Below are 15,468 nucleotides of genomic sequence, written 5' to 3'. Positions count from 1 at the left end.
GAAAGCTTTCAATCATTATCTTGTTTGGTAAAGTTTGAGGGTCAAAAGTGATGAAATTTGCATCAGGTAATAGGACTGGTTAAGAAAAAAAAAAAGTAAAATATGAGCTTGCTTATTTATTTGTTGGAGATATAAGCAGGTTGAAACTGTTCTACCAAAGCGAATTATGAAAACACCTTTAAAGTTCAAAATGGGTCTATGAATGTAGATATTTTTATGGTGGAAGTCAATGCAAGACCTGAAAATGTACAAAGTCAGGCAACATATTACAAATTGGACCCAGGAAATCTGAACCTGAAACTCAGTCTGTACTGATATACTTTAAACTATCAAGAAATCAGACCTCAAGGGAGCTAAAGCCACAAGATAATTTTTTAAGAAATCCACTGGAGACCTTTTGACCAAAACATGGAAGAGGCAAACCAGCATTAAAAACTAGATACACACAACAGGGGAAGAAGTCAGAGTCATTAACGTTTGAAATCTCAAGAGATCCTGAAATCATCTCATCCTACAATCCTTGTTGCTAAGTATTTTTTGTTTAGTTTTGTTTTTGTGTTTTTGTTTTATAGGAGAAAGCTAGAGTTGAAAAAGAAGCAAATGGCATTCAAAGTTAATCACTTCTCATCAACCTTACTCCATTTATATTTTTTCCTGAAAAGTGGAGTGTAAATCAAATTGTAAAAGAATTACGTTATATATAAATATCTTAAGGGTATCTTCTATTGATCCCATTTTTAAAATGGAAGAAAATGTTTGTGTTTATGAAAAATTCCCAACCTCCCAGAATTCACCTGCCATCTATCATTTTTTTCCCTCTGTGTAAACTTCTGCATTGCTTTCAGTTTAAGTTGGACCAAATTTCGCAGCCCTGAGAGGGTTAAAACGTGTTAGGGGACACAGAATGCTAAAGTCTAAAGAGATTTAGTATTCCAACAGTACTTGTTAAGCCTTCAGAGTATTTCACTAACAGACCAGACACTTTGGAAAAACCTGGAGAAATATTTCTTTTTTTTGTCTTATTTATTTATTTATTTATTTATTCATTCATTTTTTTGGTTTTTGGGTCACACTTGGCAGTGCTCAGAAGTTACTCCTGGCTCTATGCTCAGAAATCGCTCCTGCCAGGCTCAGGAAACCATATAAGATGCTGGGATTTGAACCATCATCTTTCTACATGCAAGGCAAAAACCCTACGTCCATGCTATCTCTCCAGCCCCATTTTGTTTTATTTTTAAAAACTATATAAACATATTGAGTTGGTCAATACAAAAAGTGATTTCATGTACAAAAAGAAATAGCATCAGTTTGGGTTTTGTGTCTGTCTAATGGAAACAAATGCTCTCTGTTTTTATAGATGTCCATGTTTGATATGAAAAATAATCAAATGAGTTATCTTAAGAATGAAGAAAAATGGACCCGGAGAGATAGCACAGCGGTGTTTGCCTTGCAAGCAGCCGATCCAGGACCAAAGGTGGTTGGTTCGAATCCCGGTGTCCCATATGGTCCCCCGTGCCTGCCAGGAGCTATTTCTGAGCAGACAGCCAGGAGTAACCCCTGAGCAACACTGGGTGTGGCCCAAAAAACAAAAAATAAAAAAAAAAATAAAGAGTGTCAAACCCAGGAGCAAAGACATATGGCAGTGGAGAAAAGCCAGCCTGAAAGAAAGCTTGGGGGGGGGGGGCATGGATTTACTGTTAAAAGCATGAGGACTCATGGAATCCATCTTGTTCCTGGTCAACAGATGTGATATATTAACACAACGTAGTACAGGAATCTACTTCTTTTTGGTTATCTATTAGAACCCAGAAACAATCAATGTCCCCAGGTAATGAACAGCTGAGATGCTATAAACCCAAACATCATCACCAGTGAAAGCATTGCGCTATTCCCAACTCTTGAGTGGAAATAACCACTTTCTTCTTGGTCACATGCTGGGAGCAAGGCACATCATTCCTAACACAGTGTAGATGCTATCTGAATGTGAAGCCCTTTGTCTTTTCCCCTTTTTAGAATTTTCTTTGACTAGATTACGCAGAGATTGATTTAGAACTTGGGAAACATCTGAAGATATCAATATTGAGACACCCCAATTGAATCTAAGGGGTTTGGCCTTGAACCCTGTAAATTGTATATACACTCTCAATAAATTCCAGTCACGGACAAGGTAAAGAATCATCACTCTAGGTGTTTTTCTCAAATTATTTTATTTTTAAATAGAAGAAAGCAAGCATGTCTCAGGGTTTCCTTACTCAGTGATTTGGGATGGTTCATGTCTAAGTTGCAAAGCAGACATAATATGGCAAATCTTAAAGAAGCCAGCCTGTTTTATTACTGCTATGCATCTTAGGTGAAACACCAGCGTGCTTTCCTCTGCTTCATCTAGTTTTCCTGTTCTGTAAAAGGAGGGTCAACCTAGTATGACACTCCCTTTGGGAGTTTGCAAAGGACAGAAAGGAGAATAGAAGAAATTCTTAACCACTGTGGCAAGATTCTAATGCTGTGCAATAATTCCCTCCATAACTTTGCGATGTAATTTATTTTTTCTTGGAAGCAGGCAAAGAATAAGAAAATGGAATAGAATGTATAAAAATGAGACAAGGCTGCTTGGCCTGGTGTTACTGGTGCTTACCCTGCCTTTGGATTATCTTAAAAGTGGAGACAAACTTTAATTGAGAGTGGCAGGACCAGAAAGCGAGAAATATAGATGTGGGAGCAGGCCTACTAGGGTTAAGTGTCCTCCACTTACAGGTTTTGTGACCTTCACATCTCTGTGCTGACTTGTAAAACTGAGTATCATCTTTTTGCTGATTTTAACTGAGAGAATATGACTTACATAAGATAAAGCATAGAAAGTCCAAAGAATATTTTCTGGCCTATAATATCCTATCATTGGCACATCTACACTCAATCCAAGGCCATGAACAAGTAGATAAAACCCAAGTCCAATAGTATCTGGAAACTGAAAATTTCAGGGACTCTGTTTCCATTTTCACAACAGTTGATTACTAAACTTGCAGGCAGCAGGGATCCCTTTGGAGTAGAATGACACAATGGTGATTTATTTTTTTCCAAAGACATATTCAACCTGAAAATAACACAAAACCTCAAAGCAGGGGTCCTCAAATTTTTTAAACAGGGGCCAATTCACTGTCCCTCAAATCATTTAAAGGCTGGACTATAGTAAAAATAAAAATTATGAACAAATTCCTATGCACACTGAAAATATCTTATTTTGAAGTGAAGAAACAAAATGGGAACAAATACAATATGTGGCCCTCGGGCTGTAGTTTGAGGACCACTGCCTCAAAGATTCTTGTGTGAAAAAAGAAGCTGTCTTTTTCTAAAAAAAAGTGCACCAGAAGGCACTCTGACTTCATGTCAAAGCTGCAGCAGTAGCCAACTACAGACCCTCATCTAGTCCCAGGTTGCTTCTCTGCCTCCCCTGCCCCTTTTTCTTGTGAGATGAGCACAGCAAGACTCTACTTACATTTGGAAAAATTTGGCTATACTTTCCTAAAAGGAGCCTTGTCGCAAAATATTTGGGATCCCTGCATTCAAAACTACTGAAGTAGGGCTCATGCAGCCTAGAGTTTAATGATTGATGTTTACCTCCTTAAATGATTTATGTGCACCCCTTACTGTGAAGTCCTGGGGAGGGGGGGTGAAGAAAAGGTTCATGAAGTGATGACAAAGACCTCCTGTGACCACTCAGCTGCGATCATTCCTAATCTTGGAAAGAACACATTACCTTCAACCTGCACTTCCATGTTGGTGAATGGAGTCCTGGTTTTTAATCAGTCTTACACGGCTGGGTACACTCATTCAGCAGATCCACTTTCTCTGGCATTGTTCCCCACTGACCTAGCCCAGCTTCATTCCCTTTTTTCCCCTGTGACCCAATAGTACAGCCTATTATTGGATCCCTTAACTTACACACCAACCACCTCTGAAATAACATCTTAGTTCTGTTCTCCCTTACCCCATTTCAAACACACGCGCACACACACACACACACACACACACACACACATACAACTGCAACCGCCAATGGCCCCATCCTCTTCAAATGTCATAATTCAAACTTGAATCCACATTCAAGCAAATCTACCATTAAATGAGATGTGAAAATGATCAAAGAGACCTGCATATGGAGTGGTATGAGAAAATATTAAGAAATTACTGTTAATCTTGATAGGCAAGATAATGACATTGTGATTGTATTTCTTTTAAATCCTGATTTGTAGGTCAGACTTACGGAAGTATTTTTGAGTGAAATGACAAAAGGAGTGGGCTTGAAAAGCGGTACTTTCTGCCCCAAATTCAAGACAAAAGCAGTTGGAAATGAAGATGAAACAAGATTGGAAAAGGTAATGATTGCTGCGTCCGGTGATGAGACAAGTCAGGCTCCATCACATCAGCTCCAGAAAGTTGTCATGACTCTGTCAACGGCTTGTTAAAGCTCTGGCTACTCTAGCTCCACCGCAGCAGAAATACTGATACCACAGAAATCATCAAGTGGTACTAATAGGATATTAGAGTATAGAGGTTGAAGGGTAGGGGCTGGAATGGTGGCGCAAAGCAGTAAGGCGTCTGCCTTGCCAGGACTAGCCTAGGATGAACCCCAATTCGATACCCTGGCGTCTCAATATAGACCCCCAAGCCAAGAGTAACCCCTGTGTGTTACCAAGTGGCCAAAAAAAAAAAGTTGAAGGGTATCTGGAAGTGTATTGTGTCACTATGTCTACTTATTTTCTTTTTTTTTTTTTTTTTTTTTTTTTTTTTAGTTTTTTTGGGTCACACCCGGTGGTGCTCAGGGGTTACTCCTGGCTGTCTGCTCAGAAATAGCCCATAGCAGGCACGGGGGACCATATGGGACACTGGGATTCGAACCAACCACCTTTGGTCCTGGATCGGCTGCTTGCAAGGCAAACGCCGCTGTGCTATCTCTCTGGGCCCTCTACTTATTTTCTGAGTTAAAAACTTCAATAGTAGTTCATTTTAACAAAAGATCCTCTGAAATTAAGCCCCAACTTAATGTGCAAGTAATTTCCCACCATGCCCTTTCTGAATCAACTCTATCCAGGTCTTCAAAAGGTACCCAACCTTCAGAACACACGAACTCAAAGTTTTACTTACTTATGGTCTTTATTCAGGTTTCCCCTCTCTCCTCATTCCATTTGCTCTAAATGCAATGACACTTCCTCCTGAAAGATTTCCAGGCTTGCTTTAGATATGCAATTCCTTCTGCATCTATAAAACTTTGTGTTTCCCTTCTTTAACAGAAAGGACAGAAAATGAATGAACTGTGTGGGTCAGGTCTCTGTCCAATTTTTCAGGTACAGAGTCTCATTTGGTCTCCTTACTAGCCTGTGAGATAAGCTGAACAACGAACTTTTTTTAAATAGTAAAACATGAAATGAGAATTCAAAATATTAGGCAACATTCCCAGTCACAAAGCTAGTAGCAGTGGCTGAATATTCTGAAATTATTAATTCTGGGGAAGTATCAAATTCTGTGCCCAGCAGGGAGCCCCCAATTAGGTACTCTATGTATGGCTATCTTCTGAGTGAAATAACAACTCCACACACATATCTTCTCTGCACTAGAAAAAGTTATGCCATATTTCTCCTCTTTCCTACAATCTACTGGACCAAACTAGACCAAACTACTAGAGAGAAGCCTATCTATATACTCTATCAACTTCAACAATAGGCACACTGGGGGCCGGAGAGAGAGCATGGAGGTAAGGCGTTTGCCTTTCATGCAGGAGGTCATCAGTTCGAATCCCGGTGCCCCATATGGTCCCCCGTGCCTGCCAGGAGCAATTTCTGAGCCTGGAGCCAGAAATAACCCCTGAGCGCTGCCGGGTGTGACCCAAAAACCACAAAAAAAAACAAAACAAAACAAAACAAAAAAAAAAACAAAAACAAAAAAACAATAGGCACAATGAAGGGAAATGCTGGTTTTTCTTTTTTTTTTTTTTTTTTTTTTTGGTTTTTGGGCCACACCCGGCGTTGCTCAGGGTTTACTCCTGGCTGTCTGCTCAGAAATAGCTCCTGGCAGGCACGGGGGACCATATGGGACACCGGGATTCGAACCAACCACCTTTGGTCCTGGATTGGCAGCTTGCAAGGCAAAAGCTGCTGTGCTATCTCTCCAGGCTGGAAATGCTGGTTTTTCTAAAAGAAAGTCCTCTGCCTTGACCACAGGAGCAAGTTCAAACAGTGGGGGGTGGGGGGTGGGGAGAGGGGCAATCATGTCCTGCTGCACTGCTCCCCTTTTGAGAGAGGACCTTTGCCTGGTCCCTTTCTTAGCACTGCAGACACACAAGACCTGCAAACAAACTTGCTCACTGGAGGGGTCTTTATCTCTATATGATGAACATTCTCCCAACACCCCAACCAGCACCCAGAGACAAAGGACTACAACCTTCCATGCCAGTAGGAACAAAGAATGAAATACCCTGAGGCCTTCCTTGGAGGCTATTTGTATTCAACTTGATCTAGCAATTACTTTGGATCTAGATTACTCCTAGAGCTCTCAGCCTGCAAAAGGAATGGAATGTCTAGCCTGAGGGGAGTGCTGAAAAAAGGGTGGCAACAGCAGCCAGACAAAAATAGAGAGCTGCTAAGAGAGTTTCCAGTGACAAGGAGAACAGGCAAAAGAACACATCCAACAGGGCTATCTGGTATTGAAATCAAATAGGTGATTACAAGATGATGATTTCTAATTGCATCTCCAAATGGCATTATAGAAATATTTGTATTTCTGGGGAGGAATCACACATGTTGTAAGAAAACTGCTTCCTAATTTTTCCAAATATCTTTCTCTCATCCCTTTTTCTAACATTCCCATCCTCTCTTCTCTGGTAAGTCTCCCCTCTCTCCTTCCTTTCGATCTACTTCCTTTCGTCTTTTTCTCCTCTCTATGCTTCAGACAGCTAACATTCACCACCATACACAGCTATAAAGTATTTCCTTGAGGTGAGAACTTATCAAGTCTACTTGGTTAGCAACTTTCAAAACTATAATACATGACAATTAATAATAGTCTCTATGCTATATATTATATCCCTGGGCATATTTATTTTATGTTTCTATCTTTTATTCTTCAAGTAAAAGGTAGGAGAGGCTACTTGTTTTATCCTTTCATGATGAAGCTGGGTGGTTGAAAAAAGGGATGATGATCCAATTATCTAAAGACAATAAAAGGGGAACCTTTATTGTGCCCATTCCTTCAAAAGGCAAAAAGCGAACAGGTTGTTGGGGGTAGGGGAGTGGGGGACACCGAATGGAAGAGAAGAGCCAGGCAGCTTAAGTGTGAATTTCAGGTTTTTCCTCTGGAAATTAAAAGTTGGCTGAGAATCAGTTCTCTCTCTGGGAGAAGGTTCCACCCTGGGTCTAGAGGCCAAGCTCAACAAACCAGGAAGAACTTCCATCACTAAGTCATGCTCAGAAGGCCTTGATCACTGGATATTATCTGCAGTCCCAGGACCCTTTCAAGGACATCCAAGGCTGGTGTGCACAATAGCCAGAGAGAAAGGCACTGAACTACTCCCTCACTCTCCTCTATTCTGAGTGCAAGCACCAGACAGTGCACTCTACCACAGTGGCTTTTCTCCATACTTTCAGAGCAGAGACATATCAACTTTAGCAAGAAAATCAGACCTACTTTCCCCCCAAACCTGCAGCAGAACAGGTGGCCCAGAAATGAAAACTCACTTCAAAGTAAATATGCAGTAAGTCTTTCAGGTCAACTGTACTGACCCCAGGAAGGGGGCTGGCAATTTCTTTTCCTGAGACTGAGGGACAGCTTCAGTACAGGGGCTTGCCCCAAAATGACTGTGGATGTTGAGAAGCTTGGGTCTTGGAGAAAATAACAACAGAAGCAATTTTGTGCAGTAGGGACAGAAGGGGATAGCACAAAGTGTGTGAACAGTGTTTTGTTTCTGTTTGGAAAAGCCTGCAAAAGAGAAGTGTTGACTTGATACACAATGGGTCCATTCTGATCTAGGAATCACACAGATTTCACTTTGATCTGGCTAAACTAGTCCAGCCACAGGATTCCCAGGGCTTTCTGGCCTCAACAGCATACAGTTTGAAGAGGAAAAATAAATCACAGAGTGAGTGTGTTGGGGGCAATGATATGCACACTGGATCATGTAGAAAGAGGACACAGAATCAGGAGAGTGACTCATCTGCTCTACTACCATGGGACCTAAGGTGGAAGCATAGAAGATGTTATGCCAAGACCATGCCCTGATGTTATCAACAAGTTCCAGGTACATCGAGTTTAAACCTTCATTTACTATGTAGAAACAGAGCTCAAGCAACATGGGGAGAATATGATCATCATAGAGAGAAATATCTCGGCCACACAGAGCCACACATATGTACAGGCTTGCTCACATAGAATCATGTGCAGTGAACTTCAAAGCTCCCATTTTCTGAGTCAACTTTCTAAGGCTCAAAATAATGCACAAAGCCTTTCCCCTTTTATATCATAAACTTCCAGATTAAAAAAAAAAAAAAAGCTTTCACTTTGATGCCACTGGGAATATATGTGTATCTGGATAAATGTTGATTTTCCTTTTGTTTCTGTTTTACATTTTCTCAGATCACCTGCAAGTGTGGATGATTGTGTGAGTAAGCGCTTTAATTAATTTTCAGTTTCCATAGCTGTCAAAGACTTATTGGTTCTTTATTTCCCAGACTTCACTGTAGCCCCAACAGAAGAATTCACAAACGCCCCAAACTGGCATATAGATTTCATTGGGCTGTTCATTAAGGGGGTAAGGGGTGCAATTAATTCTGTTTATTCCTGTCCCAAAGTCTCTTACTTTGCTCTTTTCTTATCACTAGTTCTCTATGTGAACAGAAAACACCTCTTACCAGAATTCTGGTGTGCTGTTTTCCCAAGGTAAAGGGGGACTTGCAGGACATACTCAGGGAAATACAGTGAAGACATGGTGAGCTGCTAAATAGCATCCTGTCCCCTCAGGAAATAAAGGCAGGGGAGAAGCCCAGTCATCCCTCATCTCCTTGGTTCAATTTCTCCTAAGTTAAGCCACTTGTAATATTCCCAGCATCTTGGTTGACTTATTTCTCCCCACTATAAGACATAAAGAGAGCACAGAAAGACTATTTGGTTTTACAGTGAGATAAGAGAAAAACAGGAGGGAGCTAGCAAGCTACGTGCTTGCTTGGGAGTGGCATGCTTGGCACCTTCAATCAAAGAAGTTGGTAATACCAAGTGGGCGATTCTGCCCCAAGGCCAAGTTTGTTGGATTATAAATCAACTATGTCACACTTCACTTTCCAGAACTTTGTAAAAGGATCAACGGAATTTACCTGTGGCTGAAATCCTTTGAGGTCGCTGGCTGCAAGGTCACTGGCTGTGAGGAGCTAGAAATAAACAAAGAAGATTTTGTTAGTGACACTTTTCAAGGTTTGCCTACAGTATCCCCGAGAAAACTGATCAACAATCAGCTTAGACCTAGAGCTAAAGCAACAGCAATGAACAAAGTCTGGTGGTAATGCCTAGCACAGAACCAGAAATCCAAATTCTTTTCCGTCCATGTTCATTACGCTTTTCACTTCATTATCCACCTATGCCCACCCTCTCCTATCTCTTTCCTGTTGGCTATGGGTTCTTGAAAGAATCTTTGCATTGGGAATTATGGGCTGCCTCAGGTTCACAAACATTTTGAAAGTGCATTAAGTTAGTCTATTGCCATCCATACTTCTTTAGGGGGCAAATCCCTGGCATTGTTCTTACTACCAAAATAATCTACGAAATAAGCAAAAAACAAAATAGACAAAGGTCCATCTTCTCTGGAATTTCTCCTTTTCATTCAAACCAGTGAAAATATCTCTACTCTTCCCAGCTACATGTATCTCGGTTTCCCTTTACCATAGATTGACATTGATCTCTTTCTACTATTCATGTATTTATAGCCAACATAATATCATGCACAATGTTCTAGAGTATCTCGGGCTTGCCACTGTTCCAGATCTCTGGGCTTAATTCGTAGTAAAGAGAAAACTAAATATTTTAGTTTTATGTCCCTTTCAAAAAACAAAACAAAACAAAAAAAAACCAACAACTCAGCATGACTTTTCAGAAACATAATCTTTAACATAATTAATGAATAATCCCATACTTTACTGCTGTTCAAAAAAGCTCCCATACTTTATTGCTGCTCAAAAAAGCTTAGAAAGTGTGAGGTGAAGAGGAAAAGGGCAGTTGGTTAATTTGATTTAAAGGAAGTGCCTGCTAGCTTTGTTAGGCCTGGAGAGCACTGGTGAAAAATAGGAAAGATTTCATTTTGCTCTAACAAATATTTTGCTTGGTTCAAGAAGGAGCCACGCTGGGCTCCTGTGTCTTCAGTCTCCAGAAAAGCTCAACTGGGTTTTTAGAGTCTCTAAATGACTTTGCCCAAAATAACAAGGACAATGGTACTAATGCAGGGACTGAGCAGAGGGGATGCAGTGGAATTGAGAACTGTCCCTTTCCCTGCACACATTCCTAAGCACTAGTTTCTCTTTGGGGAAGATGACTGGAAAGGTATCACAATCTTGAGCGAGTCGGACTGACCCTCTCACTGCCTCCAAATAGCTAAGCCATAACTCAGCATATAGACAAATCCCATGACTTGCACTCACAGTACTTATCATTCATTTAAAGATAAAAAAAAAAAAAAATGCCCGTGTCTTTGAGTGTCAACTCTAAGAGAGTCTAAGCATTCAGCTATGAACTTAAGGCATGACTGGTCCTGCTGAGGTTGCTGAAGCAACATGCCTTTGAACTGAACCTCAAAATGGAAAGTTGGTTTCTTGGGCCTTCAGATGGAGCTAATGAATGAAACAATGCAAGGAAAAAAGATTTACCAATCCCCGGAGAACACCCTTTTGATAGCATTCACTGGGTAGTGACAGTAGGCACGAGGCCAAATGTCTAATTTCTAGAGAAGGTCCCTGTGAAAATCAGCCACCTAGGCAATCACAGCACCTTCGCACAGGCCCTATTTCCCTCATTTGAGTTGCATGGGACAGAGAACTGATGAGTTCCATTGCCTGACTGCATAGAGATGACACTATTAGTCTGTTATCATGCCTTATATCCCTAGCATGACCAAATTAGGATCTATACTTTGCTCCATGGAAACCTTTGAACCTTTTTTTCTTCTCTTACAAAGGAACAAGATGCAGGGAAACTTATAATTTAAAGTTCTGTTTTGTGCTTTCTTTTACCAAAGGAAACAGTAGCAAACAGAACCATAGTTTATATTCTTATTCAACTTCTGCATTTCTCAAAGCAATGAGAAAATTTACAATCAATCAAGAAATCACTGATGGTGAAATGATTCAGAGACAAGTGGCAAACAATGTCAACTCAGAGGAGATGAGCACAAGGACTAAACTGTTGATCCCAGAGAAAGGAAGCCTGAAGCAGCTCGTGACACCCTTCACATCGACATGAGGAAATGGCACTCAGCATCTAGAGCCTTTCCTGAGTGAAGCAGGCACTCTAACAAGTGAATAAATTCATCACCTCTGACAAGGGGAACTATACACAGCCAGATTTACTGGAGATCAGGCGTTTATAGCCCAGTCTAGGAGGCCAAGGTCGGCTGAAAGGAAGGAGATGAAGGTGTAGAAAACTGAACAAGGCATGGCCTACCAGCACAAGAGAAGGTGCCTTTCCCAGGGAGGGACAAGAAATGGTCAATGAACACTGGGCTGTTCAGTTGACTTAGCTTCTCTGATGAGTGTGAGGGAGGTAGTATATGGGATATCATCAAGTAACATCAACAAGTAACAACATTCTTACATTAGAGAATTTGAAATATACTTTTCTCATTCTAGCATGCACACAAGGCATTGTTTCTGTGGGAAAACTAATAGTTCCAAACGAAAGAATGAAGGGAAGCTGGCCTTTCTTTAGCCTCCTGTTCCTGGATTCCAACCATTCTCCACCCAAAAGCAGTAGTTTGGGAGCAAAACCCTATTTCCTGCACACGGCCATTCCCCAAGCTGATTTCCTCTCAAACCACTGCCCACTCTTCACTCAAGAAAGGAGCAGGAATAACCCTTTGCATTGGATTTGGGGGTTCGGCATGGTACAGAAGCACAGGACAAGAAACCCTCCCATATCTTGAAACTATAAGACACCCAGATCTGGATCCCTCCAAAGATTTTTGTCTAATATTGTGTCAAGACCTGAAGGAGAATGAAGCCTTATCCCTCCTTTCTTCCTAGGTAACTTGACCTTACCTGCAAGACCCCGCCCATTCCTGGGAGGGGTCTTGGAAAAGGTAGATAAAGCCTTTGACCCAGGGGATTAGACCCTTTTGGTCTTCGGCCAGCATGGAGGTTAAATGGAAAATGGCTGAAAGGAGTTAAGATGCAGGGCTAGCTAAGAATAGCAAATGCTTAAAAGGTTATGATATAGGCCACACAAGTGGTGGATAGGGCATGAATAAAGCTGATGCTTCCTGATGCCTCTCTCTGGGTGAGACTGATTCCGCTGTTCACCTAAACCTGGGACCCACCAACTGAATGGGGATTGCGGAGCCACGTGACCTGGGGTGGAAGAGAAAGTTCCCTCCATTCATCCTTCTCCATCCACCTCTATCCACCACTATCGTTAATTATTTAACACTACAGGAGAACAGTCAAAGTCCCTGCGTGGGTAAAGAATTGACACTTCCCAGCAGGACGCAGCACAATGAGTTCTTCTGCAGAGGATGGTAGTGAGGTCAAGAGCGGGGCAGTTCCACAAAACTTGGGCTTGACCCCACTCTCCTGCCCCAGAGTGTCCACTCAACAACCTCCATAAATGTGGAACAGATTCGGTCAGCTTTGGAGGGTAATAGGTCTGGTAAAATAGGATGCACATGTCCCTCTCCAAATTCTCTTTACCAAATGCAGTGATCCACACCCTCTCTAATCCATCCTGCTGCAATTCAGTCTTTCTCTTCACCTGGCCCCTTGTGAAAGCACTCAGAGCCCCAAGCAGCATGACAGTGGGGGGAGGAGGGCGTGTAGTGAGGGAGGCAGAGAGGGTGGAAAATGAAATCGGCCGTGGTGGCTCTGGGGACTTCAATCAGCTAAAGTTAATGAAAAGGCTCCTGCCTTTCCCAAGATGGCAAGTGTCTGCACCATTCCCAGGGAGAGGGCTGAGCTGGTGTGGGGGAGAAGGGCAGACAGAATTACATTTAAAAGGCAAAGGAAGGAGAAAATTCTTTCATCTCCCCTGAGAAGTCAGGCCATGGTCCTGGGCCCTTCTCATTCCGGACACGTCTTGCTGCTCTTTGGAACCATCCACAATCTATTAGGTAGATGGTCCTGCTTTCCATTTTGGAGGAGGCGCCCTTGCTTCTCGGCACAATTTTATTCTCTTAAGGGGTGTGGATTGTGTTGTTTAAGTTTGAGGGTGGGTTGGGAAACAGGGAGGACTGGAAGAGTCCAGGACTAGAAGACTGGAAGGACTGAAGCTGAATCTTTAGCTTTCCAAGCTGAAGTCTGCTCTCTGCAGGGTCCCTGATCTCTGTCACCAACGATGTTCCCATCAGCTGCAGTCAGCATCTCCTGTTACTTCCATGGGCTCAGAACTAACTCCTCTTCCAACAGCTTCTCCACCTGCTAACAGTTTCCCAAACTCCCCTTCAAGGAAGCTCTAGTCTCCTTCCTCTGTCTGCCAGCTACATGTTCTCTGGGTGGCCCGCAACCAACAGCATACACATCTGTTAGTGGGACCTCCTCTCTCCACACCAACACCCCAAATTGACCTGGGAAGCATGTATGTGAGAAGGGGGTGAGAGAAATAAAGGAATGGGAGGGAAGTCTCTGGGACATCTGGCCGGAAGGACCTCCACCTAACAGACTGTGGCCGCACACAAGGAGTCCTGGCGGCATTTGTTCTTCTCAGGTCTCATCCTCTAGGGAGGGGAGTGACCGTGAGATTATGGGAGGTGGATGGCCAGATGAGTGCATCCCATGGAAGGAAAAGCTGGACTTTGGGAAAGTAATGATTGCTTTGCAAGTTGCCTTGAAAGATGCCACCCATTCATTAACTTTACCTTCTACATTATCTACTTTTTTGAATTACCATCTCTTTTCCTTTGTATAGGAAATGCATATTTTTACTCCTTGATTTTGTGAAGTTACTTGTATGCCACTTGGACAAGAACATAGTCTGATGTCTCTCTCAACCCAAGTCCTCAAACTGCAAAAAAGTTGGAAGAAAATCACATCAGGTCCAGGCTTGTCAAAAATGAGCTCATCTGACACCCAGGCAGAGGAAGTGCTGGAGAGCAAATCCAACCACACATATGTAACCCAAGCCAAGAAGAGTAGAAGGTTCCAACACCTACTAGGGTCAGGAAGGGATGACTGCATGTTAAGTCAGGGGTGAAGGCAGAGACCAGGAAAGAAGGCTTGAAATGATTTTTCACTCGCAAATTCCTTGGAATAAACTCTCTGTGCTAGCAGAACCAAAGAAGGGAAAGTAAAAATGAAATAGAGGGGGGAAAAAAGAAAAAAGAAAAGAAATGAAATCAGGGTCGGAGAGATAGCATGGAGGTAAGGCATTTGCCTTGCATGCAGAAGGACAGTGGTTTGAATTCCGAGCCTCCCAGGAGCGATTTCAGAGTGTAGAGCCAGGAGTTACCCCTGAGCACTACCGGGTGTGACCCTAACACTGCCCCCCCCCAAAAATGAAATCAAGGAGAGAAAATAGTACCTCAAAGGGATAAAAAAAAAAAAAAAAAAAAAAAAACTCTCCGCAAAACTGCATTGGTTAAGCTCAAAAGGATAAAACATGAGTTCTAGTTCTGGTTGTGCCTCAACTCCCAATTGAGGCTAGAATCTGGGCTCACCTTACATATTCAGATCTCAGTCATCTATAAAATAAATTCTAGATTCTTTCCGGTCCCCTCCTTCCAACCCCCAGTGTGTCCCCTTTATCTTAGGAATAAAAAAATTGAAACAGGTTCTAGACTCTTCTGGCAACTCTCTCCAAAACATTCCTAAGAGTGTTCTTTTTTAGACCAGTGATTTTACCCACCAGCAGGCTGACTGGTGCTGCATTTTGGTGTCAAAATGGTGAACACCACTGGCTAATGGCTGCCTAGAAGATTCTGCTTCAGAACAGAAAGAAGGGCAATGAGATAGGCCATGTTTCCACAAGTGATGTGCAAATAGAAATTTCGACAGATGGCCACAGGAACACAGACACATGGTTCATCATGTTGGCCAGAGGACAGTCACATCCACAGCTAAGCTACAGGTAAACCACTTTACAGTTTAGAAGACACTAGTTCTTCTGCTGAGAAACAGAGGCAAAGAGGGCCAAGATCAAGTTGCTAGCTTATCGCTGTGTCTAAAGAGTAAATATCAGTAAGACAGGCTGGCCTGAGTATCCTCCCACTAAATCCTCTCAACCTTATGGGCTTATCTGATG

At 42.2% G+C, this 15,468-nt stretch overlaps 1 protein-coding gene across 1 annotated transcript in view; it reads right to left on the bottom strand.

Annotated features, from left to right (window-relative positions):
• The window catches only part of SETBP1 (SET binding protein 1), a 355,475-nt gene that overhangs the window by 171,069 nt on the left and 168,938 nt on the right, over positions 1 to 15,468 (bottom strand). The window contains exon 2 of the mRNA XM_049782442.1: positions 9,354 to 9,407. Coding sequence (XP_049638399.1) covers positions 9,354 to 9,407 — 54 coding nt within the window. The remainder of the gene's footprint in view (positions 1 to 9,353; positions 9,408 to 15,468) is intronic.

This window comes from Suncus etruscus, chromosome 10, assembly GCF_024139225.1.
Source record: "Suncus etruscus isolate mSunEtr1 chromosome 10, mSunEtr1.pri.cur, whole genome shotgun sequence".
NCBI classification, from domain to species: Eukaryota; Metazoa; Chordata; class Mammalia; order Eulipotyphla; family Soricidae; genus Suncus; species Suncus etruscus.
The sequence above is the reverse complement of the archived record's forward strand: the minus strand, read 5'-3'. Positions and strand labels throughout refer to the sequence as shown.